The sequence below is a fragment of the Dromiciops gliroides genome, chromosome 4 (assembly GCF_019393635.1).
Source record: "Dromiciops gliroides isolate mDroGli1 chromosome 4, mDroGli1.pri, whole genome shotgun sequence".
Lineage (NCBI taxonomy): Eukaryota > Metazoa > Chordata > Mammalia > Microbiotheria > Microbiotheriidae > Dromiciops > Dromiciops gliroides.
In genome coordinates this window covers 193,283,612-193,311,175 of record NC_057864.1, presented here as the reverse complement: position 1 = coordinate 193,311,175, position 27,564 = coordinate 193,283,612, and the positions used below count along the sequence as shown (strand labels likewise).

General features: G+C 40.7%; 1 protein-coding gene across 7 annotated transcripts in view; it reads left to right on the top strand.

The window, feature by feature from the left end:
- The first annotated feature begins 5,903 nt into the window (after positions 1–5,903).
- The window catches only part of CDC27 (cell division cycle 27), a 108,696-nt gene continuing 87,035 nt past the window's right edge, over positions 5,904–27,564 (top strand). For 3 of the 7 annotated variants that reach the window (XM_044002671.1, XM_044002670.1, XM_044002673.1), the window contains exon 1: positions 5,905–6,142. In XM_044002671.1, coding sequence (XP_043858606.1) covers positions 6,116–6,142 — 27 coding nt within the window. In that variant the 5' untranslated portion in view covers positions 5,905–6,115. Of the gene's footprint in view, positions 6,143–27,564 lie in introns of all 7 variants that reach the window. The other 4 variants (XR_006356354.1, XR_006356353.1, XM_044002669.1 and 1 more) reach the window with 3 other exon arrangements.

Sequence of the window (27,564 nt, the reverse complement as noted above, 5' to 3'; positions counted from 1 at the left end):
TTCTTTGCACCCACTAGCTGTGTCTCCTCATGAGAAGGAAATAAAGAGCTTTTGTCACATTGCAACCGAGTTCCTGAGAATTATTGAGAAGAGGATTGATTTTCCTTCACACTTTCCCTCCAGGGTTTCTATAATTTCTACCCCAGCAACCACTATTAGTGAGACTCAGATCCAAAACAGAATTTTCGCTGGTTGTCTCCTTTACCTTTCAGAAGATGAATTTATCACTAAGGAAGGAGAAAGACAGATAGACATAGAGAGAGACAAAGAGACAAATAGAGACACATGGAGAGACAGAGAGACAAAGAAACTGAGAGAGAAAGACACAGAGACAGAGAGATAAGGGAGAGGGAGAGGCAGAAGGGAGAGAGGTAAGAAAAGAGAAGAGAAAGGAGAGAATGAGAAGAGAGAGGGGGAGGGAGGAAGAGAAAGGAGAGGAAGTTGGAGGGGGCAGAGGGAGGGGGTAGAGAGGAGGGATGGAGAGAGAGGAGAAGCAGGGAGGGAGGGAAGGGAGGGAGAGAGACAGAGACAGAGAGACACAGAGAGAGAGGGCAGCTAGGTGGCGTGGTGGATAAAGCACCAGCCCTGGATTCAGGAGGACCTGAGTTCAAATCTGATCTCAGACACTTGACACTTACTAGCTGTGTGACCCTGGGCAAGTCACTTAACCCTCATTGCCCCGCAAAAAAATACAAAAACAAAACCAAAAAAAACAGAGAGACAGAGACAGAGACCCAGTATAAATCTGGACAATTATAGTCTCTCATCATTACTATATCATGGCTCTGATTTATGATCTATTTTCCAAACTCCCCATCTAATTTTATCTTTCTGTCCAGGTGGTCTCTAGTATACTCCAATGACTAAATGTCTTCTGATTCTCCTTTCTCCCTCCTTTGACCTTCACCAAATACTCTCTATCATGTTTCCTTCTGGTTCCTGGATTTTCCCATATGAACCAACCTTCTTAATATACAGACACCTTTCACCTATTCGTGTGTGTGTGTGTGTGTGTGTGTGTGTGTGTGTGTGTGTGTTTTAATAAGGACAATCCAGAACCACAGTCCACTCACAGGTTGCATTCCATCAAGTCTCAGTGGCCTCTTAGCTTCCGTAAGAGCAAGTACCTGAGTTGAATATTTAAGAAAGCCAAGAATTCTAGGAGGAGAGATGAAAGAATGCAGGTAGGATACTGAAATCAAGGATCAGCAAGTAGACCTAATTATTTTGAGATCATAGTCGTTCATAATTAGCAGACATCCAACATCTACAGGAGAATATTGCTGTGAAAAAGGTACGCTTTTCTAGTAGTAAGCCACTTGAGATCTTTGAAAAGCCCTGTGCAATTTCCCAAATACAACACTAGCTAGCCTTATCCTATCAATTCTAGGTCCAATTCACTGTCTCTTTGTGGCATCTGTACACAATATATGTACAAGTGAATTAGATGAATACACTGACCATAATATCTGGCATCTACATAGCGCTCGCATTTGAGCCTCCCAATAAACCTATATAGGTAAGTGACAGAGGCATTATTATTCCTATTTTAAAGATGAAGAAACTAAGGCTTGTTGAGGCCAAGAGGTTTGCTCCCAATTTTACATATGACACACACCTCAAACTCAAACATGTGCACATAGACACACACAAACACACACTGTCATGCACAGCTAGTAAGTGTAAGAAGCAGATTGAACCTAGATTGTCCTGGCTTCAGATTGGGCACTATGTACTGTAACACACTGCTTTCTCAGCATTCCCAGCTAATTTCATGTCCTGATCAATCAGTGAGCCAATAAGCACTTACTAAATGCTTACTATGTGCCAGGCACTGTGCTAACCACTGGGGACACAAAGGCAAACAGTCCCTTCCCTTAAGCCACTCATGTTTTTTTTAATGAAAGACAACGTGTAAACATCTATGTGCATACAAGATATATAATATACAGGATGCTTAAAATTATCCTAAGATTCTCTGTCTCTCTGATCTATCTACCCACCTACATATCTATCTACCTGCCTGTTTATCTGTTTATCTCTCTTCTCTCACTGTCTCTCTTTCTCTGTTTATTGAGAGATGGAGAGAGTAGGCAGAAGGTAATCTGGGGGTGGGGGATGGGGAAGCACTAGCAGCAGTGGGATCAAGAAAGGCTTTCTACAAATGCCATGACATAGAGACAAGAGAGTATTGTGGGTGAGAAGCAGCAAGAATTCAATGAGGCCAGTAAGGTAAAATAAGAAGATCGGAAAGGTTGGAAGAAGCCAGATTACAAAATCAAGTCAATTAGCATTTATTAAGTCCCTACTATGTGTTAGGCACTGTGCTGAGATTAAAGGGTTTTAATTTGGAAGAGCTTTAAATGCTAGATCCAGGAGGTAATAGGAAACTACTGGAGCTCCCTAAGTCGAGGGATGATATGGTCAGATCTGTGCTTTAGAAAAATCACCTTGGCAACAGAGTAGAGGAGTCGGGAGAAATGTGAGGCAGGAAGAAGGTTATAGCAATGGTTCATAACACAGAGTAATATACATGTAATAATGTATTGTCCATCCAATTTGCTTTTTCACACAATTTATAGTTTATATGTATCTTATATTATACATATAACCAACGTATAGGTTTAATGGAAGAACCAAATAAGGTGCATCCCCAGAACACCACAAGATTTTTTATCACCCTTGGAGGTTGAAACCCAGAAGAATCAACACCAAATGATTTATGAGGTTAATCCTCTACAAAAGAGGTGATTTATAAAGGATATCTCCTATGTTGCCATCAAGGAGTCCAGGGTATTTTCCCAATCTCACTAAGGAGACTATATATAACTCTCATACAAATAGAAGATATACTTTATATAACTCATGTAAATATACTATATGTTATATGTAGGTAAAACTAGATATGATATACCTGTTACAGATATAATTCATATGTGTTGTATCTGTAACTACATATATAGGAAATATAATGGATGTCCATATAGTATTTGTAGGTTTGCAAAGTGTCTCATATCATTTATTTGTTCCTCACATATTTCCTGTGAGGTGAGTATTATAGGTATTTTGCAGATGAAGCAACTCAGGCTCAGGGAATTGACATGATTTGTCCATGGTCATACAATTAGTCAGTGTTGTCAAGCTGAAAATTAAAGAAAACAATCAATATAATGAAATTAAGATCTTTCATCAGGGCAGAGGAGTTGTAACTCATGATACCACTATAGCAAGTGTTAGAAGTACCCAAAGATGGGATACCAGAACAAAGAGAGAGAGACAGAGAAACAGAGAGAGACAGAGAGACAGAGACAGAGATTGCCTTTGGGAAGAATAAGTTTCTCACAGTTCCACCAGACATTCATTTGCATAACAAGATAAAGATCACTTACTAGCTGTGTGACCCTGGGCAAGTCACTTAACCCTCATTGCCCTGCAAAAAGAAGAAGAAAAAAAAGGGTGCAGCTAGGTGGCATAGTGGATAAAGCACAGGCCTTGGATTCAGGAGGACCTGAGTTCAAAATCCAGCCTCAGACACTTGACACTTAATAGCTGTGTGACCCTGGGCAAGTCACTTAACCCTCATCGCCCTGCCTAACAAAACAAAACCAAGCTAAATACCAGGAAGAATCCATAGGAAAATCTGGAAAAGGAATTTTGGGGTTTTTACAAAATAATCAGAAGCTGGAATTTAATGTTGGTTGAGTTAGACCCAGGCAATTGATTGGCCTGGGAATGAAACTAGATGGAATTCAGTCAGTTCTTAGTCAATTGTGTTTGTCAGTGTCCAAGTTGAGATTCAAACCCAGGTCTCTTTCCATTATATCATGCTACCTCTCACATAACTAAGGTAAAATGAGGCATGACTTACCTAATGTATTATGCCCAAAGTAAAGTTGTCATAAATAAGAAGGTGTTGGTCTGCTTAATCTATTGGTAAATCAATGAGCGTTTATTAGGCACTTATGTGGTGGGTACCATGCTAAGAACTGAGAAAAATGACCAAAAAAAGCAAAAATTAAGTCCATTCTAATGGAAGAAGTAATATGCATTTAAAAAATAATTTATGTAGCACTTTAAGGGTTCATATATATATATATATATATATATATATATTTTGGTGAGGCAATTGGGGTTAAGTGACTTGCCTAGGGTCACACAGCTAGTAAGTGTAAAGCGTTTGCTGAGGCCATATTTGAACTCAGGTCCTCCTGAATCCAGGGCCAGTGGTCTCTCCACTGTGCCACCTAGCTGCCCCTTCCAAAATACTTTTCAAATATTATCTCATTTTATCTCCACAATAACTCTTGGAGGTAGGGACTATTACTATCCCTATTTTGTAGTTGAGAAAACTGAGGCAAATAGGGGTTAAGCAACTTGCCCAAATCACACAGCTGTTAAGTGTCTGAGCTTGGATTTGGACTCAGGACTCTTCCTAACTCCTATGCCAGTGCTTGATGCACTATGCCACTTAGATGGCTAGTTACGGAGGGAAGGTGGCCTTAGAGTAGATGTATTTGAGCCCAGTCTTGAAGGAAACTAGGGGTTCTAAGAGACAGAGGTGAGGTGGGAGGTGCATTGTAGGTACAGAGAGCCAAAAAAAAAGTAAGAATGTATCAGTGTTTCCAGGAGAGAGGGTGTTCTGATTCTAAAGACTTTACTCAAGGATAGCTATCCCTAGAGCTGAGAAGGGCAATTTATCAGGTCACCATAGCTTGATGGAAATATCCCTTAAGGACACCCGACTCCTTTTGCTCTCATGCTCACCAAGCAGTGCTCTGATCTGTAATTTGGCCTCTGGAGTAAACGACTCGAGTTACCTTGCCAGACAGATCTCCCAGTGCAAATTAATAACTTGGCATTCTAGTGGATAAATCTGTCTCTTATAGGTTTGGTTAGTGTGAATCAATTCCTCAGGGCCTGAAAGCCCAGAATGAACTTATAAAAAAAAGAAAGGAAGTTTTCGTTGATTCCTGTAGTGTTGGGGGTCTCAAATGATCTACTTGTTTTTCTATGGTAATGTTGTATTCTTTCTCTTCTCCCTCAGTAAAATACAAGCTTCTTGAAGGCAGGGAAGATTTTTTTCCCCTTTTTTTCTGTTTCCCGCTACTCCTAGTACAATGCCCTCAACGTAGGTGACTAATAATCGCTTAAATTGAATTAAACCTCAATTTTGACTCAGTTTGTGCAGGCCCCCAAAGTCTAAGCTATATTTTCACATTGTAGGTGTTTAATTAATGCCTTGTTAAAGTAAATTAAATTTAAGGGGCCTGACTGTTTTTCGAAGCTCCCAAGGACTAAACCACATTTGCACGCCATAAGTACTTAATAAATGCTTACTAAACTTAAAGGCTTGACGCCCAAGGAATAAGCCATACTTGCAAATAGTAGGTGCTTAACAGGTTCATGGATTTAAAAGCGGGAGAGCCCTCAGAAGCCATCCAATGCAACCCCCTTAATTTTACAGACGACGACACTGAGGGCCAGAGTTTAAGCGATTTGATCAAGGTCGCACGGTTACAAGAGGCAGGGGTATTCGAACTCGCGTCCTCAGACTCCAACGCAGTCCCCACTAAAGCACAGGGTGAATTTTCATTCCTGTTATAACCGGAGGTTCCATATGCAAATACTTTGCTGAACCACTGAGGTCCAGATACCAATCCCGAAATAAAAGTGCCAAGCCGCTCAAAGTGAGTTTAAATTTATTAAATCCTGCAGGCGCCACGACAGCGCAGCGAAGCCCGCCGCCCCGCGACGTCACGGCTCGCCTGCTTGTAGCTGATTGGCCCAGGCGTGCGCGGGTAACCCAGTCCTGGAGGAACGTGAGCCTCTTCGGTCTAAACCAGACTCGGTTTTTCTTTGGCTAATCCTCTAGCATTTCCGGCAACGCTCTGCTACTCCGCCAGCCTTCGTGTTTTTCCGGCCGAGCTCGGGCATTTCCGGCCAGCACCAGCTTCGGCGGTTTCCGTGCTGCATTCGGGTGTACTCGGCAGCCGTTCGGCCTCCCCCATCCCCCGGTAACGGTCGCTGCTGAGTTTAAATGAGCCGGGGCTGGGCCGGGCCGGAGCCGCTACGGGGGGGCCTGAGGCGCGACGGAGAGCGGGCCTGAGCCTTGAGAATGACGGTGCTGCAGGAACCCGTCCAGGTAACCAGGACCTCGCCCCCCTCACCCCCAAGCGGCAGCGGCGGCGGGGAGACCATGCTCGGCCCCGGCCGGGCTGCGGCTCGGGCTCTGGCAGGGCCTGGCGCGGCCTAGGCCCTGGGACGTTGCTCCTCCTCCTCTTCTGCGGACCGGGCCGACCCGGCCCTCCCGCCGGCGGATCCCGGGCTCACGCTCCCGGGACCTCCCGGGCGGGGACGGGGTCCCCGGCGCACCCCCGCCCGCCCCTCCTGTCAGTCCCCGGGGGCCCCAAGGGGAGAGGTACGCCTCGTGTACGCCACCGAGGAGGGACAGAGGGAGCCGGGAGTCCCGCAGGCGGGACGGTCGGGTTGTGTCTGTAGTGGAGGGGGAGGAGGAGGAGGAGGATTGGCAGCGAACTGGTTTGGCGTCCCCCAGGAACCCGCGAATTTGGGGGTGACTTGCCTTTTTTTTTTTTTTTTGGCGCGGTTGCAGAATTGGGGCGGGGGGGGGGCAGGGAGTGTGATGGTGTTTTAAACGAGAACTTGGCCTTTGGGTGACTTGTGCTTTTCTCAGCCCCTGTTGCTTTCTGATTTCTGTGTGAATTCACCACTGGACATGTGGCTTAGCCAGGCCGGGTTCAGGTATAAGATACAGACACTTACCTAACAGCCACGGTAGGGTAGGGTAGGGTAGGGCAGGGCGGGGATGGTATCAATGCCAGGTTTTTCTATCACAGATAATGATGGGATCACGGGGTATTTTTTCCTCTTGCACATACATAAAGTGATTTTTTTTTTTAAATCGAATGGCTTTTCCATCTTTTTTTTTTTAAACCCCTCTTAAATCTTTACTGTCATTACCAAATCAGGTATGTTTTTGATTCACTGTTCTATTGGGATGGAGTAGAAGAAATCCTATTGGATTTTGAGAATGTGATGCAGTGCCAAATCATTTTTTGCTATGTTTTCTGAAGGAACTGAATCCTTTGTGCCTTGGTGATGCACCAGGTTAGGGGGGTGAGGGGTTCTACATTATATCAAATGAGTTGACTTCTATGTTTGGTTTCTCTGTAGGTTTAAAGCAAATGACGATGATGATGGCCAGGAAAGACTTGGTAGTATCTTTATGGCTCTGAGAAGTGCTCTATATTACCATTAATGTACCTGTTACTACCAACAAATAATAACAGTAAACATTTAAATAATGTCATCTCCATTTGTTAGTTCCAGAGTCATTAGTCTTTGAATTAGAGTTTGAATATGATGAGGGACTCTAATTTAGGATTGTACTCACATACAAGATATCCTAGTATACTAAGTGAAAATCCAAAGATATTTCCTCATTTGTCAACCAGCCTTTTTTCTCTAGTCAACAAACAAGCTTAAATTATCAGTCCTGCCCTTTTGGGGCCTATATAAAATTGATAGCTACCTATGCCCCTTTTCAGTTTAGTGAATATATGCTTGCTTCTGTTGCTTCATTTGCATTTCAAATTAATTTCATCCAAGAGATTTTATGCTGATACTGAGTTAAATTTTTTTCTAGCCTCAAAAGATTTTTTTTTTAAGAATCTATCTCCCAGGGTTATAAGGATCAAATAAGATATTTGTAAATGCTTAATGTAGCTCCTGGCATATATTGGTGATATGTAAATATTAGTTATTATTATTAGCTGTTATTTTTGAAGTCCAGCCATTACTTGATAATTACAACCTCTGTAAAGAGCATCAGATGTTTTAACAAAAAGGAGAGGAAATTTGTGGTCTAGAACCCCTGGATTATACATACCAATTTCTCTTTCTTTCCATCCAAACATTCTTATTAATGATCCACTTCAGCCCTTCTTAAGCCTTAGAATCCAGTAGTTTATTGAATTCATGTGGTTTAAAAAAACCCCAAACATAATCACTGTCCTTTGCTTCAGAAGTCTGTCCAGGTGAGGTGTATGTTTTTGGTTTTGTTTTTTTTTCCAGGGTTTAATCTGTAGGGTAGTATGAGTCCTCTATTAAGCTTTTTTTTTTTTTTTGGTGAGGCAATTGGGGTTAAGTGACTTGCCCAGGGTCACACAACTAGTAAGTGTTAAGTGTCTGAGGCCGGATTTGAACTCAGGTCCTCCTGAATCCAGGGCCGGTGGTCTATCCACTGCACCACCTAGCTGCCCCATCCTCTCTTAAGGTTTGATTAGGTGGCATGGTCAGGAGCATTGAATGGAGCAGACATCTTTGGCAATCCATAATGAGGATCAGTCAAAAGGTATGGTGCTAGAGCTTGGGACAAGGGTTAGGGCTCGGACAAGCGAAAGAAAGAGGAGTTTGTAGTAGCATAGCAGAAAGAGAAATACTTATATAAAGTATTGTCCATAAAGATAAAGGAAGGCATATATGAGAGTGCTGAGTAGGTACGCTAGAAATTTCTTATGTAATCTTAGCTGACTCTTTACTGCTATGCAGAAACCTTTTATTCTTTCCTGATTAACTTGCTGTCCTCCCTCCTCTGTTACTGACTTCTCTCCTTAAGCTAACTAAATTACCCCACCTTCTGCCCTCCTCAGCAGAGGATCTGACCTTATGTTACTGAAACAAATGAGCTCCCCTATTCTACCCGCTTCTATACATGAAATTCCCAGTGTCATCCCCAACTCTATCCTTCTTTGCTCCAGACTTGCAAGTACAAGTAGAGGGATTATCCTTGAGAAGGAAGAGGGCCCTCCCTCAAGCTTGTCCCCACAATCATCCCTTCTCTATAATTTTTAAGCTCTCCTTCCTTATTTTCTGGATCTATCCTCCCTACCTTCAAACATGCCCCATCATAAAAAAAAGACAAAAAACCCCTCAAACTCCCTCCCCAAAACTCTCACATGATACTATCATCCTTACATAACAATAAAACCCCCCAAATTACAAAACAAAACACCTTTCACTTGGTTTTATTATACTTTTAGGTTATTCATCCTCTACCTTTGCATCACTAAACACCTAGAAAAAATTGTCTCCACTCATTGCTTCTGCTTCACAACTCCTTGCGATCTGGTTTCCATTCCCACCACTCAACTGAAATTGCTTTCTTTTTTTTTTTTTTCCTGAAATTGCTTTCTACAAAATAATTTCTTAATTGCAAAATTTAATGGTCTTTTCTTGGTCCTCTCCATTCTTAACCTCTGTAACATTTGACAGCATTGATTATCCCTTCCTCCTTGATAATCTTTCTCCTTTCAAGGTTTGCATGACACTGTTCTTTACTGGTTTTCCCACCTGTCTGACACTTCTTTACTAATGACTGTCCTTACTCAAACCCCTAACCATGAGTAAGTATCCTCCTTGTCCTGGGTCCCTTTTTCTCTCTACAATGTCTCTCAGATCTGATTGCTTCCTGTGACTTTATCTCTTGCAGATGACTCTCAAACCTATGTATCCAGCTGTAGTCTTACACTCCTACCTTTGGATATATCTAACTGGATGCTACACAACTTAAACCCAAAGTGTCTCAAGTGGAACTCATTATCTCTTCATGAAAAATCATCCTTCCCTTTTCTATTGAGGGAACCATCATCTTTCCATTTACCCAGTTTCACAGTTCCAGTCGTCCTTGACTCTTCCCTCTCCTTTACCACCCACATCCAGTTGATTGTCAAGTTTTGTCCATTCTGTTTTCAGAACATTTCTTCCATCTATTCCCTTTTTTTTCCCCTGCTCATGTATCCTATTTCAAATCCTCATTGTCTCTTTCTTGGACACTGCAACAGCTTCTTTATTGGGTTTTCAACTCCCAGTATTTCCACTCTCCAATCCATCCTTCATACATTTTGCTGAAATAATATTCTTTTTTTTTTTTTTTTGTGGGGCAATGGGGGTTAAGTGACTTGCCCAGGGTCACACAGCCAGTAAGTGTCAAGTGTTTGAGGCCAGATTTGAACTCAGGAACTCCTGAATCCAGGGCCGGTGCTTTATCCACTGCGTCACCTAGCCGCTCCCCTGAAATAATATTCTTAAAACAGAAGTCTGACTATGTCTTTCCCCCTGCTTGAATGTCTTTGGTGGCTCCCCGTTGCCTCTAGAATAAAGTAATAACTCTTCTATTTTGGCATTTAAAGCTTTACTTTGACTCCAGCTTAACTTTTCCAGGCCTATTGCACATTACTCTCTTCACATACTCAATGTTCCAGCAAAACTGGCTTGCTTTGCGTTCCTGAATTTGGTGTTCTGTCCTTTGCCTTCAAGCACAGACTGTCTTCTCCCCATCCCCCCCATCCTTAAAATTCATTCCATCCTGACCTCCATCTCTTAGACTCCCTAGTTATCCTGAAGAGGCTCAGCTCTAGGGTCATCTCCCATGGGAACTCTTTTCTGATAACCCAGTCATTAATACTCTCTCCTTCCTCCTCAAAGTATCATCATTTTCATATAAATGTATGTGTATATATCATGTATCTGTTCACACGTTATATCCCCCAGTAGAATATAGACTCCTTTAGGTCAGGGACTTAAAATTAATTTTGTCTTTATCCCCATGGCCCTGTACATGGTAGGTGCTTAATAAATGTCTGTTGGTTTGGATTAGATAGCTCAGGAAGGTTAAGGCCTTGGGCTGACAACTGACCACATAAATAGTATGCTTGCCTTCTTCCCAGCATTGTGGTCAGTTCTCCAAGTAGAGTGCCCTCTGTTTTTGCATGTACCTTTGGCCCACTGCCTCTGAAAAGTGGTCTCTTTTTGTTGGGTGCTGTGATTTCATCAGGGTGGAAACCCTCCTCTCCTCAAAACCCTTAGTAATTGGCTGACCCTGAAAGTTTGTGACTTGCCCATGATCACCTAGCTTTTAATGTATCAGAAGGAACCCTTGAAACCTACTCAGCCTGATTCCTCGGCTGGCCCTCCCTCCACTATATACTACCTCTAATGTCTCTCTTCTCCAGTCAAAGCTTGTATTTCCCTTTCCTTGGGGGGGGGGGGAGAGTAAAACTCCTATATACATCCACCTGCTACATTGATATGGACTAGCAGAAAAGAAGAAGCCATTCTAAATGAGAACACTTATACTGTGTGGAAGGGCTTATACTAGACCATAGAGGCTACTGTGATCTTTCCCTCTTTCTGCCAATTTGAGGGACTAGAGAGAGAGAAAAAAATGGTGCTTGAAATTACAGTGGGGTGAAGGATGGGGCGAGTAACTAGTGGAAACTGGAGGCAGGAAAAAAAAGATAGGAAATGGTAGTAACTGAGAAAAGGAAGAGGACTCTGAAAGCAATTCTCTTCTCTTCATGAGAAAGATGGAACCTAGAGATTGTAGTGACCTTACTTCTAAGAAACCACATGGATTGTGAAGCTAGAGACTTTCTTGCTCATGGGGAAGGTTCAAGACAGTTTTATGGGAGCAGGCTCGGCAAGGAGTACCTGTAATTGAGAATGTGTCTATCTTTCTGTCTGAAGCTAAAGTGGTCTTTTAAGACTCTTATTTTCATTTAATAAAACTTCTTTTTATGTCATAAACTGGGTCTTTTGCAGGGGGAGTGTTGGTCTCAATATACCATGTATTTATTTTCTGGATAAGGACTATGAGAAAGGAGAAAATCTTCCAGAGTATGCTGGACCCTTCATGTCATGAAAATCTCTAACACAAGGGTTCCCAGAGGTTTAGGGGTATACAGTTCACTGTTTTCCCTCTGCCTCACCTTTGGAAAAGTGTAAAAAGGACAAGTTACTCAACTAGTAAACTCTTGGGTTGGATTGCTCTCTGGATTTATCCCATTGTCTACCTAGACCAGGGGTTATCACTTTTCAGAAGTAGGGTAGGTTGCAAAATAGACCTGTAAACTAGCTACTTTTGCACTCTCAGCAAGTGACACAAAATGTTATCAAATGCTGTGGTGGATTTCATCAGGAATGGAAGGGATGGGGAAATGGGTGGGCTGGCAGCCTGGGTAAGAAGTCACCTGGGCTGTGGCCACTCACCATTTGATAGATTGCCATTATAACTCATTGGTCTTTCTAACTAGATGTTGAATTCAGTTGTTTCTAGCTACTCTTGGCACCTTCTAAATTTCCAAACCCTAGGAAAAGGTAGGGTTGTTCTGCCTTAGTTAAAATGTTGATGCCATGTTGCTGAGCCCTGTGCTGGAAGCCTCAGGAGAAGGAAGAAGAGCTGATGGTTTTGGGTGGGTAAGGACAAGGGTTTCTATTTGTTCTCCAAATTAATAGACTCAGGTTCAAGGACTATCTTTGAAATAGATACTGACCTGTTACTGGGCTGGGAGGTTACCATTTCTCATCCCACAATCTAAGAGCAGTATAATGCTATGCTAAACTTTAGGGGAAATTCAGTTCTTTTTTCCATTTCCCCAAGCTTATGGGTGGGAAAAGAGGAAGAAAGTGGGTTGGTTTGGTAGACAGAGCTAAGAAGTGGAGGGAAGGAAGGTCAAATTGGTAAGTAAGATCAAAGAATTCTGGATTTCTAACAAGGAGGAAAAAAGCAGTGTCTAGACAAAGGGCCTGATTTTTCCTATCTAAGAGAAAGGTTGATCACAGTCCTCACTTAGAGAACAGAAATCTAGTTTCAATGTAACCAGTGAGGAAACTATTTAGTTCTCTTTAGAGGTTTTGTATCTTTTTTTCCCCCTATACTCAACTTCCCTGCAGTCAGTAGTACATTAGTTAGAAAGACCTAGGGTAACTTTGAGGATTTCACTGTGGAATGTGATTTTTAAAAAAGGAATATCATGGGGGTTGCTGGCAGGGGGGGGGGGGGGGGGCGGGAGGCTGCTTAACTTAAGAGACAGAAGGCCCGTGTTCAAGACTTGGCTCTGCCATTCTCTGGCTTTGACCATGGCCAGGTCACTTCTTTCCTATGGATCTCAGTTTCTTGGGAAATGTCGGGGGAGGGAATAGTATTGAATAGATCAGGGCTTCTTAAACTTTTTCCACTCATGACCCCTTTTCACCCAAGAAATTTTTATGCAACCCTAGGTATATAGGTATATAAAATAACCTTTTACTGTCGCCAAATTTTTTGTGACCCCCCTATATTCAGTTATGTGACCCACAGTTTAAGAAGCTTTGGATTAGCTGATCTTTAAGGGTCCTTCCCTCTTTTTCAGTCTATAAATTTCTGTAGTGAAAGCTGATGGTAATATCATACTCTTGGTAGCAGAAGATGACAGATTTCCCTGGGTTAATGGGAAGGGACCACCATATAGGCTGCAAGTAATTTTGGCACTTGGCATGCATAGCTGGAAGAAATTTCTCCTACCATTCCTCTCCACCCTCCAGAAAAATCTCACACACATATGTTCCACCTCTACCTAGTAAATCATTGTTGAAAAAATTGATACACATATCAAAACAGTGTGATTTGGCAGCTGATTGAATAAAAGAACAAGGATGAGTTGAACAATTACTTTGAGCTTCCTTGCCTGAGTTCTTTTGAAAAATGATAGTGCGGGGGCAGCTAGGTGGTGCAGTGGATAAAGTATTGGCCCTGGATTCAGGAGGACCTGAGTTCAAATCCAGCCTCAGCCACTTGACACTTACTTAGCTGTGTGACCCTGGGCAAGTCACTTAACCCTCATTGCCCCGCAAAAATACAAAACAACAAAAAAAAAAAAGAAGAAAAGAAAAATGATAGTGCTACTTACTGAGCATAGGGGAAGGTCAAGGAAGGTTAGTAGTTCTGTCTTTAGTGATGCCGTTGTTAAAATATAGTAGCCTGATACATATTAAATGTAGCACATAGGAAATAATCTGAAGAAGTAGATTTCTGGATTAAAAAAATGTTTAATTTAATCTAATAGAACAAATAATATTGCCTAGAGTCCTACACAAGCAAGAAGAGTAAGGAGAGAGCCCCAAGAAGCTATGATTAGTGTGAACTAGTCTACTAATGGAACCACTGAAGAAGACACTAGAATAACCAGTGTGATAAGAAGCAATCTAGCTGAAAAAGTCATCAGCAAGAATTTGAGTTAAGTATTGTACTAGCTAGGCACTTTAGGAGTATTCAAGGGAAAGGTAAGACATATTGTTAAATAGTAACATCACCCTCTTGCAGTTTATGATCTTATTGGGGTTCTTTGGTATAGGGAGCCCCCAGTGAGGAATTTCCCTTACCCAGTGCACCTTCTCTGCAATTTTATAACCTTAAATAATTGCCTACAACACTGAGAGAGGTTAAAGTGACTTGCCCAGGATCCAAAAGTCAGGATTTGTAAGAAATAGAAGTGAGACCAGCTCTCTATTACACTGCACTGCATCTTTATCCCTGTCATGATAGAATGTTAAGAATTGTATTGGGGGGCAGCTACGTGGTGCAGTGGATAAAGCACTGGCCCTGGATTCAGGAGAACCTGAGTTCCAATCTGGACTCAGACACTTGACACTTACTAGCTGTGTGACCCTGGGCAAGTCACTTAACCCTCATTGTCCTGGAAAAAAAAATATTGTATTTTTCCCCCCACTGAATCTCAAAGTTTGTTTTATGTGCCAGAGCTGAGAAAGGTCCCCCTAAGGAGCCTTGGGGTCAGGAAGGAGTCTGGGGAGAGGGAGTTAATAGCTGCCAAAGGGGAAGTGGTGGTTGGTGAAGGAACTCAGGTCAGGACATTCCCCAAGCTCTGTCCAGGCCAGATCCTAACTGGGGGACCCACTAATTTCCTGGCTTTCCTGGAGCCTCTGCTTCCTGGGACATGTCCCCTTTCTCCATGCTACTCAGGACTGACCCTCAAAGTGGGAGGGGCCTCTAATTCACATAAAGTGTATACCATAGAAATACAAGGTTAGGTAGGGGTAGAGGGGGGTGGGGGCGGAGTGGGAGGATCAAAGTCAGTGAGACCTAGCTTTGCCTAACCACACCCCATAATTCCCCCAGGCAATCCTAAATATGACACTTTGGAAGTCAGATATCAACACTCTAGTCAGTAGGCAACCAGGTGCTAGAACAAAGCTTCTTAAACTGGGCTTGGACCCCATATGGGGTTGCATAACTGAATATGGGGGGGCATGAAAAATTTGGCAACAGTAAAAGGTTATATATACCTATCTTATATATCTATATCTTCAGGGTCGTATAAAAATTTCTTGGGTGCAAAGGGGTCAAGAGTGGAAAAAAGTTTGAGAAGCCCTGGGCTAGAGAACACAGACCCCCCAGGACCTGAATGGGAAATAGAGTGAAATTGGGTTGGAGGTGAGTGAGATTAGGAGGCAGTAATTGGATCTGGAGAAAGTAAAAGGCTGGGAGCAGCATGAGGGGATCAGATAAGACTAATGGGGGAGTCATGTTCTTTCAATCCAGTATATGTACATCCATACATATGATGTGTTGGTATGTTAGTTTCAGGAAAGGGAGTTCATCACTTTCTGCTTGGGAAAAGTAGGGAAGGGGAAGGGGAGGGATACTATGGGCTTTGGTGGTAGAAAGGAGTCCTTTCTATCCTCTACCCAAGCTGAGCAGGGTCCAATACACAAATAAGGCATCCCTGATGTCAGAGAGTGATGAGGGGTAATATAATGTTTGGAGGATTCCTGTGGTTCCCATTGGTTGTCTTGGTCTCTGACCTAGAAGGTTGGTCATCCCTGGTAATCTGCAGGAACTCCCCTATCCCCACCAGAATTTGGGAGAAGGAAGCTGAAGGGAAAGGGCACTCTGAGCTGGTCCCATCAGTCCCAGAGACAGCCTCTCTCCCCACTGCATCCCTCTCTTTCCCTGGCCCTTTAGGCATGAGTCTAGGGCAGGGGCCCTGAGAAGAGCAGGTCTGCCTGGATAGACAGGGTAGGAGTCCAGTCACTTTGGCATTTCCAAGGCTGATACTTGAGGTTTCACCTTAAAATACTAGTTGTCTGATCACTGTATATCTGAGGAAGTCAAAGTCAATGGTGAAGAACTGGTTCTGGATGAAAGTCCAGAGTGCCCAAAAGAAGTGAGAGGCTAGAGCAGACTTATATTAATTAATCATTATAGAGTAAAATGTGGAATGGGAATCATGCTTCTTTAAGGCAGGCCATTTCTTGGGGCCTCAGTTTCCTCATCTGCAAAATAAAGAGGACAATCTAAATCATTAGTTTTCTTTTTTTTTTTGATCATGCACTATATCAGTAAAAACATTTTTTCAACATGCATCCTCAATGTATGTGCATACATATTTATGTACATATTGTTTATAAATTATATATATGTATTACTGTACTAATTATTTATATTGTAATATTTACACAAAAAATAGACATTTAATAAGGATGAAGTAAAGATAATTTAATATTTAATCCTTGAGTCAATAGGAAGTCTCTTGAGTTTATTGAGTTGGAGAGCGATTTGGCCAGATCTGTACTTTAGGAAAATCAGTTTAGCACCTACCTCCCTAAAGGATGGTAGGTGGGGGAGACTTGAGGCAGGGAGACTAATTAGGTTATTGTTATCATTCAGTCCTGAACTGGGATGTTAGTTGTGAGTAAAGAAAGAGAAGGGAGTGGATGTGACAAAATTTGGCCATTGATTTGATGTGTGGTATGAATGTTTCAAACCTGGTTGACTGGAACGATAGTGGTGCCCTCAACAGGTGTAGGGAAATTTGAAAGATGAGTGGGTTTGGGGCAAAAAAATAATGGAGTAGAGACCCCAACCTGGGGGACTTTAACTCTGTTCTCCCAGGAACAAAAAATGGGGCGAAGGCTCTTAGTCAGTAGCCACTGCCTCAGAATGTAGAACCTTCAAAGGGACACGTAGCACAGTTGTAGAATAATCTGGGCAGATGGGGTGTGGGTATGCTGTTGGTGGAGAAATTGTCCCTGCACAAGTACCTTTGTCAGTTTAGACAAGAACCATCCTCAAGGGCCCACACATGAAGGAGGAGTGTTGGCAGAACTCAGCAAAAGGGATTGTGTGGTTGTGTTGGAGTCAAGGATAGTGATTAGTTGCCCTCCAGTTGGTGGATCATATACTCATTGGGGTCATACCATAGCCCCCCGCTTTAAAAACCTTTGGTCTGAATGATCTCTAAGATAATTTTTAGTTATTCTTCTCTTTAATTGTTATATTCAGGAAAGGCTTGATGGGAGAATGGAAGGGAGCATGTATTTTTGTAGTGCCTATTTTGTGCCAGGCACTAAGCTAAGCACTTTACAAATGTTGTCTCATTTATGAGAAAAGGCAGAACTTGAATTCGGCCTTTAAAGATAGGTAAGATTTGGATAGGTTAAAAAAAATGAATAGCATATTTCTGGCACGTGTAATAGTAGTTTGACTAAGCCATAAAGATCAATGTGGGGGTAGAGAAGGGTAGAGTTAATTGCCTAGGGGGGCAGCTAGGTGGCACAGTGGATAAAGCACTAGCCTTGGATTCAGTAGGACCTGAGTCTTGACACTTACTAGCTGTGTGACCCTTGGCAAATCACTTAACCCTTATTGCCCTGCCCTCCTCCCCCCCCAAAAAAGTTAATTGCCTAGCATGTTCATCTTTAGAGGGGTATCTGATAGGGTAGAGCTAAGTTATGGAGTATCTTAAAATCGAGGTTTATGAGTTTTGACTTAATCTGGTAATAGACAATTATTGTAGGTTCTTGAGTATGAGAGTGAAGGCTGGGAAAGGAAAGTAGTGGTGTATATAGTGAATTGGAAGGTAATGACATAGTAGCTTACTATGATATAATCCAATAAGTCAACTGTGAGCCAATTGGAGTGCAGAAAGTTACACTATCAAAATCTACCACTGTCAGGTTTAATTAGAATTCTAGAGAATAAAGTCATAGAATATTATAGATAAAGAAATCAAGATGCCAAGAGATTAAATAACTTGCTCAACATCATACAAACGGTGGCAGACCTGGAGGTAGGAACTAGGTCTCATTTTCCGTCTAGGTTTTCTTCTACTATCATTCAGTCAACAAGCATATTTAATAAAGGTCTTTTATATGCTAAGAACTTGGTAAGTGCAGCCTTTGGAAACAAGGGAAAAAATGAAAGTCTCTTAAACTGTCATGGAATATATATTCTACTGGAGGACACATCTTGTACAAATTTAAGCCCATACGAAATAAATATGAAGTGATCTTATTGGGGTTAGGTAGGGGTAGAGGGGGGTGCTAATAGTTGAGGAGACAGGAGTTAGGAAAGCCTCCTGGAAGGTGGCTCTTGAGCTAACCTTCGTTTAAGTTTCTTAGAGGTGGGGATGAGAGGAGTACATTCCAGGCACTAGAATAGGGGAGGAGACAAGAGTGGCCTATACAAAGGCATGTAAAGAGGAGATGAAGGTCTTGTCTGAAGAATAGCAAGAAGGCCAATTTAGTTAGACTATAGAGTGTATGAAGGAGAATAATCTGTAAGTTGTAAAAGTAGGTTAGAGCTATGTTGTGAAAGGGCTTTAAATGCTCACCAAACAAATTTGTATTGGTCCTAAGGGAAATTGGGGGCCAAGATTAATTTAGCAGGGGCATAACTTGGTCAGATCTTTCCCATAGAAATAGCAATTTGGCATTAGTATGGAAGATGGCCTGGAAAGGAGAAAGACTTGAGGTAGAAAGATCAATTGAGTCTATTTCAGTAGTTTAGTAGGGCGTTTAAAATAGTGTTAGCTATGTGTGTGTGGAGAAAGTTATAGATATGAAAGGTGTTAGAGTTAGAATTGATAACACTTGAAAACTAATTGGACATATGAAGTGAAGGAAAGTAAGGAGTTTAGGATAATGTCTCTTTGAACCTGGGTAACAAACCAAAAGAACCCTCACTTGACCACCCATTCCTTCAAGCTTTTCCTATATCTTTCTCTTGATTTCCAAACTCCTGGAAAATGCTAACTACTCTTATTGCTTCCATTTCCTCTCCACTCACTTCTCACCTCTCTGCAATCTAGTTTCCAAACTCATTTCTCAACTGAAACCTCTTAACAACCTCTAAATCAGTCCTCATCCGTCGTCATCTTTCTGTAGCAGTTGAAACTACTGAATACCCTGTCTTCTTAGGATACTCTCTTCTCTCTGGATTTTCATGACATTGTTCTCTTGGTTTTCCTCCTACCTGGATGATGGTTCCTTTTCAGTCTACTCTGCTGGATCATCATTTATATCATGATCTCTTGAGTGTAAACAGCTCCCAAGGTTCAACCCTATGCCTTCTCTTCTTTCTCTACACTCTCTCATGTAGTGATCACATCAACTTTCATGAGTTTAATTATCATTGCTATGCAGATAACTTCTAGATGTCTACCTCCTGAGCTCTGGTCTAGCATCGCCAACTGCCTCTTTTCTCAAGCCAGTCTTTAAAACTTTGCTATTTTTATCAAGTGAGGGTTCTTTTGGTTTGTTTTTGTTTTTGGTTTGTTTTTATGAATAGGTGAGATAAGAGGCCTTTCCAATAAGATCAGGGGTAAAGCAAAGATATTGTTATCATCACTGCTACTTAACATACTTAACATGCTTCTAGACATACTAGCTGTGGCAATAAGACAAGACAGAAAAACTTAGGGAATAGGCATAAACAAAGAGAAAACAAAATTATCACTTTTTATAGATATAATGATGATGATATACTTTGGGAACCCAGAAGAATCCAGAATTAATTGAAAAAAAATTAATTGAAGGGGGCAGCTAGGTGGCGCAGTGGATAAAGCACTGGCCTTGGATTCAGGAGTATCTGAGTTCAAAAATCCGGCCTCAGACACTTGACACTTACTAGCTGTGTGACCCTGGGCAAGTCACTTAACCCCCATGTCTCCCCGCCACACCCCCCCCTCCCGCAAAATTAATTGAAATAATAACTTCAGCAAAGTTGCAGGATATAATCTAAATCCACATAACTCATCAGCATTCCCATAAATAATCAACAAAACCCAGTAAGAAGAGCTAGAAAGAGAATTTCCATTCAAAATAACTACAGAAACTATAAAATGCTTGGGAGTATATTTTCAAGATTCACCCACAGACTAACTATGACACTTCAGAAATAAATAATTGAAGAAACATTAATTACTTATGGATAGAGTTGCAAAAATACTACCTAAATTAATCTACTTGTTTATTGTTTTATATTTTATAGACCTAGGAAAAAATAATAAAAATTCACATGGAGGAACAAAAGGTCAGGAATCTCAAAGGTAGTGATGAAGAATGTGTGAAGGAATAGAGTTTAATCAGTACCGGACCTCAAAATGTACTGCAGACCATATTCCATTAAAGCAATTTGGGACTGGTTTGAAAAAAAAAGTTGGTCAGTAGAATAGATACTGAAGCAAACAACAACAATAATCTTTGATAAATCCAAAGATCCCAGTTACTGGGGTAAGGACTTAACTGTTTGACAAAAAAGAATGGGAAAACTACATAGCAATCTAGCAGAAATCATGTCTAGACCAACATTTCTATATACCAAGCATAATTCCAAATGGATATATGATCTATATAGGATCTACATAGAAATGCTCACATCATAAACAGATTTGAGGAACAAGGAAGAAATTATCCTTTGGATCTATGCATAAGGGAAGGAATTGTTTATGACTAAATAAATGTTAGAGAAGACCACACAAAATAAAATGGACAGTTTTGATTATATAAATTTAAAAGTTTTAGCACTTTTAAATAGGTCTTTAAAACTAATCTAATGTAAAAATTTGAAGACAACTAACTGGGGAAAAATCTTTGCAAAAATATTTTCTGATAAAAGTTTAATATCCAAGATACATAAGGAACTGATACACACACACACACACACACACACACAAGTCAAAGCCATTTCTCAATAAATGGTCAAAGGATATGAATACACAATTTTCAGAGGAAGAAATTCAGGCTATCAAAAATCATATAAAAAAAATAATGTTCCAAATCACAAATAACTGAAGAAGTGCAAATCAAAGCTGCATTGAAGTTCCACCTCACATCTATCTGACTGTACAAGATTTTAAGAAAATAACAAATGATATGGGGTTGTGGGAAAACAGGTACACAAATGCAATGTTGGTGAAGCTGTGAATTAGTTCATCCCTACCAGAAAGCAATTTGGAACTATCCTTGAATAATTACCAAATTGTGCATACCCTTTGACCCAGCTATGCCACTGCTATGTCTATAACCTAAAGAAATAAAAGAAGGGGGAAAAAAAAAAACAAAAAGAAAAAAAGGGGGGGGCTGCTAGGTGGCACAGTGGCACTGGCCCTGGATTCAGGAGGACCTGAGTTCAAATCCGGCCTCACTTGATACTTACTAGTTGTGTGACCTTGGGCAAGTCACAACCCCAATTGCCTCACCCCCCAAAAAAAATAAATAAAAAGAAAAGAAATAAAAGAAGGAAAAGGATCTATTGGTACAAAAAAATTTATGGTAGCTTTTTTATAGTTGCCAGAAATTGGAAACTTAAGAGATAGCTTTCTCTTGGGAAACCGCTAAACAAATGTGTACATATAATGGAATATTATTATGCCATAAGAAATGATGAAATGGATACTTTAACATTGTAGAAAAAAAATTTAGACCTAATTCCAAGTAGCATGATGATAAATGAGTCCAAAAGAATGAATATGGGGGCAGCTAGGTGGCCCAGTGGATAAAGCACCGGCCCTGGATTCAGGAGTACCTGAGTTCAAATCCGGCCTCAGACATTTGATTCTAGCTGTGTGACCCTGGGCAAGTCGCTTAACCCCCCATTGCCCCGCAAAGAAACAAACAAACAAAAAAGAATGAATATGAAATGTGCCACTCACCTCCTTTAAGAGAGGTGATGAAATTAAATTGCAGAAAGACATTTATTTTGGCAGGCTTTATAGATGTGTATTAAGTGATTTTTTTTTCGTGTTTGTTTATTTTTTTAAAATTTCTCAGTGGGGATGGATGCAGTGACAGAGGAACAGATTTTTAAAATAATTGAAAATTAAACAAATAGGGGGCAGCTAGGTAGCACAGGGGATGAAGCACTGGCCCTGGATTTAGGAGGACCTGAGTTCAAATCCAACCTTAGACACTTGACACTTGCTAGCTGTGTGACCCTGGGCAAGTCACTTAACCCTCATTGCCCCGAAGAAAGAAAGGAAGGAAGGAAGAATAAAACAAATAAATAGATGAGACAAAAAGAAAAGAATGGGGGAGGCCTGGATATCTTTGTAGGCAGTAGGGAGGGAGCCAATAAAAAAGCAAGAGATTGAAGATTAGAGAGGAGATGATTATGGAGGCAAAATTCCATAATAGAGGAGAGAGGAGGGAATAGGATCAGGGATACATGTTCAGGAATTCAGGAGACTTTGGAGAATAGACGGAACATTTCTTTATCAGAGACTGTAGTAAAGGAAGAGAAAACAGGGGATGATGTCAAGGAGTTTTGAGATGGAGAGAAGACAAAAAGAAGTCAAGTATAAGTCCAGGTCCTCTGCTAAGAGTCTGGGGGAAACAGGGAGGCAGGGGGAGAGTAGTACAAAAAGAGAGAAGAGAATATATGTAATAGCCATTGTGGAGAATGTGATAGAAGACTAACAAGGGAAAAGGAGGATTTTTGCCTTGTTGAAGATAGCAGCATAAATTTGTAGGAGACCCGTTTAGTTTGTTTGAGAGTAACTAGCACTATTTAACACATATCCCTCAGAGTAATCCATGCTTTGAGTTACATAAGACATAAATAGCAGTAGGACAAGCAGGTAAGAGATTCAAAATTAGAAGACAATTTAATGTCAAACTGGTTAACAATAGGGTCAAGATAAGGAAGGAATGGGGAAGAGCAAGGAGGGGAAGAAAAGAGAAAAATCAGATTGATTTGGTAGAGGAACTAACTTGATGACATCATGAGGGCAAAAAATAGATCTAGGAGAAGTGAAGGCATAGGGAGAGATGAAATGATAGGAGATTGTGGTTAGATAAAGTAATTTCAGAATTCTTAATGATAGGAATAGAAAACTTGTGAGATCAAGGGCATGACCATCATTTTGTGTGACTATGTTGGAGTGAAGGAATAGATCATGGGCAATGAGGAAATTGAGGAACTAGGAAGCCAAGATGCTTGAGGAAACATCAAACATGTATGTTGAAGTCCTCTAATATAAGGTTATGGTATGGTTTGAAGAAAAAGACTAGGGACTTGAATTCTAGGGACGGAATTCTTTGAGAAGAATAACTGTAGAGATTTCTCTGGGTTTTTGTAACACAACTATTATCCAGTTCACTTCCTACCTGTCCTGTCATTCTTTCTCTTTTGCTGGTTCATCATCCAAACTCCAAATGGGGTCATGAAGAGTTGGACATGATTGAAATGACTCAACAACAGCCATATCAGAGCCACTAATTATGAGTATTCCTCAAAGTTCTGTCCTAGACCCTCTTTTATAATCTTTTCCTTCTACATTCTCTCTTGGCAATCCCATTAGTTCTCATGGTTTTAATTATCATTCTATGTAGATGACTTCCAGATCTATATCAGAATGGATGGCGGCACCTTAAGCTCAACATGTTCAAAACCAAACCTATTATCTTTTCCCCCAAAACCAAATCTCCCCTTCCAACCCTGTTTATCTCTGTTGAAGGTACCACCATCCGTCCAGTCTCCTAGATTATTTTTTAAATAGTATTTTATTTTGTTTTTTTCCAATTACACATAAAAATAATTTTCAGCATTCATTTTTGTAAGATTTCGAGTTCCAAATTTTTCTCCTTCCCTTCCCCCTCCTGAAGCCAGCAAGCAATCTGATATAGGTTATATATTACAATCATGTTAAACATATTTCCACATTAAGTCATGTTGGAGAGAAGAATCAGAACAAAAGGAAAAAAACACAAGAAAGAAACAAAAGCAAAAATAAAAATAGCATGTTTCATTCTGCATTCAGACTCCATAGTTCTTTTTCTCGATGTGGAGAGCATTTTCCATCATCAGTCTTTTGGAACTGTCTTGGATCATTGTATTGCTGAGAAGAGCTAAGTCTATCACAGTTGATCATCACACAGTGTTGATACTATGTACAATGTTTGCTTGGTTCTGCTCACTTTAGTCAGTATCCATTCATGTAAGTCTTTTCAGGTTTTTCTGAAATCTGCTTGCTCATCATTTCTTCCAGCACAATAGTATTCCATTACGTTCATGTACCACAACTTACTTAGCCATTCCCCAATTTATGGGCATCCCTTCAATCTACAATTCTTTGCCACCACAAGAAGAACAGCTATAAATATTTTTGTACATGTGGGTCCTTTTCCCTTTTTTATGATCCCTTTGGGATACAGACCTAGTAGTGGTATTGCTGGGTCAAAGGGTATTCTTAGATCTTGGCATTATATTTCACTCCTTACTCTTCATCACACACATCCAATCCGTTGCAAAATCTTGCCATTTCTGCCTTTACAACATCTCTTATAACTTGACTCCTTTTCTCCATTCACATAGGGGCAACCCTGGAGTGGATAGAACACTGGCCCTGAAGTCTGGAGAACCTGAATTCAAATTTCACTTCAGACACTAGCTGTGTGACCCAGGGCAAGTCACTTAGCTCCAATTGCTTAAACATCCAGGGTCATCTCCAGTTGTCCTGATGTATATCTTGCCACTGGATCCAGATGGCTCTAGTACAAGTCATGATATCATTCCAGTGTCATGGTCCTCTTCAAGAATGAAGGACAAACAACAACAACCATTTACATAGCTACCAACCCTTCTCAGGCCTTCCTTATACCTCTCACTTAGATTATTGTCATAGCTTCCTAATTGATTTATCTGACTCAAATCTCTGCCCATTCTGGGCCTTCCTACAAACTGCCATCAAATTTTCTTGAAGCTCAGATCTGATTATGTGATTCTTACTCATTCAACTCCAGTGGCTTCCGATTGCCTCTAGGATAAAATAGCAACTTTTCTGTTTAGCTTTTTTTTTTTTTTTAGTGAGGCAATTGGGATTAAGTGACTTGCCCAGGGTCACACAGCTAGTAAGTGTTAAGTGTCTGAGGCCGGATTTGAACTCAGTACTCCTGACTCCAGGGCCGGTGCTCTATCCACTGTGCCACCTAGCTGCCCCCCTCTGTTTAGCTTTTTAAAACCATATAAAACTTGGCCCCAACCTATCTTTCCACCCTCATTGGACATTACTTTCCCTCCCACACTTTGCAATTCAATTAAGAAAAAAAACACAACAAAACAATTATTAAGCATCTACTGTGTGCCAGGCACTATGCTAAGTGCTAGGGAAACAAATAAGAAAAAGAAAGTCCTTGCCCCCAAGGAGTTTACAGTGCTATGGGAGAAAAAATACACAAAAGGAAGCTGAAGAAAGAGGCGGGGGAAAGACTACTAAGGGGTTCCGTGGAGTTGAAACCAAGCAGAGCTGCTGAGTTACCAATAATTCAACTATGGTGGCATTTTCTCTGTTCCTCACACATATCATTCCATCACCCATCTCCATGCCTTTGCAAAGACTGGTTGTCCCATAAGCCTGGAATGCACTCTTTTCTTATTTCTAACTCATGGAGAACCTCTTTTCTTTTAAGAAAACTTCATCTTCTATAGGAAGGCTTTCCTGAACCCCCAGCTTTTAGGGTCTTCCTTTCAAAACGAATTTGCATTTAATTGTTTTGTATATGTTTGCATTTATTCAATTAATATTTATGCTTTACACATTTTTATATGTACTTGTCTCCTCCATTATAGTATGTGCTTCTTGTAAGTCAGGGTTTTTTGTTCTTTGTCCTTTTTTCTGCAACCTGGTACAAGATAGACATTTAATAAATACTTGTTGGTTGATTTTAATGGTTCCCTTTATTCCTCTCTGCCTTAGTTTCTTTATCCATAAAATAAGGAGGGTCATATTTGATGAACTCTTAGATCAGTTTAAGGCCAGGAATCGTTTCTTCATCTTAATTTTCTCCTTAGTGATGAGCACAGTGTCTTTCAGTAGTAGACACTGAATACGTTTATGAACTGCAGTCCTAAATTCTGTGTCTATGAATAAGTACTGGATTATTTGCTCTCAAGTATTAGTACTAGAAGAATTTAAAAGGAAAGCTTATAGGGGGTTGAGGGTAGGAGTGGGGTAAAGGATAGCATCATGGATAAGATGATTGGTATATATAATCTAAATTAGATACAGTTGAGGAAAACTTAGTCTATTTCTGTTCAAGAATACCCTTTATTGTTGTTATGTCATTTCATACTGTTTGTAATACAAATAGTTGAGTTGTACACATTTGAATACCCCTACTGTAGTAATTTATTAATTTATAATAGTGTATTTTAACTTGTTTAACTGATACTTAATTTGACTGGTTTCATGGTTACATTTACTGATATTGAAGTGAATTGAAAACTTGTTTTACTTTAGTTTCTGAAACTAAATCTTTTTTAGAGACAAATAAAAATAACTTTTTTATCTTTATTTAAGAGTTCCACAAATGGGACTAAGAAATGCCCATGGATGTCATCAGGTGACACTCAGAGGTCTTGGTTACAGACAAGGAAGAGGAAAAACTGAAAGGGAAGAACTGAATTAATAATTTCTCCCATGGCATTTTTTTTTTTAAGTGAGGCAATTGGGGTTAAGTGACTTGCCCAGGGTCACACAGCTAGTAAGTGTTAAGTGTCTGAGGCTGGATTTGAACTCAGGTCCTCCTGACTCCAGGGCCAGTGCTCTATCCACTGCACCACCTAGCTGCCCCCCATAGCATTTTTATAATACCTTTCTCATGTGCTTATGTAATCTTCTGTTAGATTCTTATGGAATTTCTGCTTCCCTCCTTTTCATTTTCTGGAGTATGAATACTCTAGGTGTCATATTTTATCAAAACTTTGTTTTTCCCTCCCTATCTAGCACAGTGATCTATAAACAGAAAATGCTTAATATTGTTGTTTTAAAAATTAAATTGATATTATTTGAGCACCTAACTTGTATAAGAAGCTATACTAGGCACTATGGGGAAGACAAGAATGGATAAGAAACCATTTCTGGGTCCAAGGAGTGTATAAGTGAGGGAATTAAACATAGCCCAGATGTGGCAGAGAGCCAGTGGTGTACAGGGACTGGAAAGATTAACTTTAGGTGAGGTAATTGGGTACAACTTCAAGGTCCAGTACTCAAATGCTATCCCTTCTATGGTGGATGGGTATGGTTTCCACTGGTGGAGATAAGAAGGAGAGAGAATTCTCATCCAGAGGCATGACAACAGTAAAGGTATGGAAAGAACAGGGCTTGTATAGAGAATGGCAGATAAAACAGTTTGGCCTCAGGTGTAGGGTAAGTGCTTTGCAGTGGTGCGGGTGTTAAGGCAAAAAAGACAAGCTGGGACATGGCCCAGAACATGAAGATAAATAAGATAGATGCATACGTGTTAAGAGCCTCTGGAGCTGGGATGTTATAGCACAGGGATTGGGGAGCCATTGAAAGTCTTGTAGCAAGAGATTGAGTATAAGCATAGTCTTTATGTTTACTTCCTCCTGTGTGGCCTAATTCCAACTCTATATCTAGTAGATAGTGAATACATATTCACTGAATGATACATGAAATGGGTTTTAGGAAG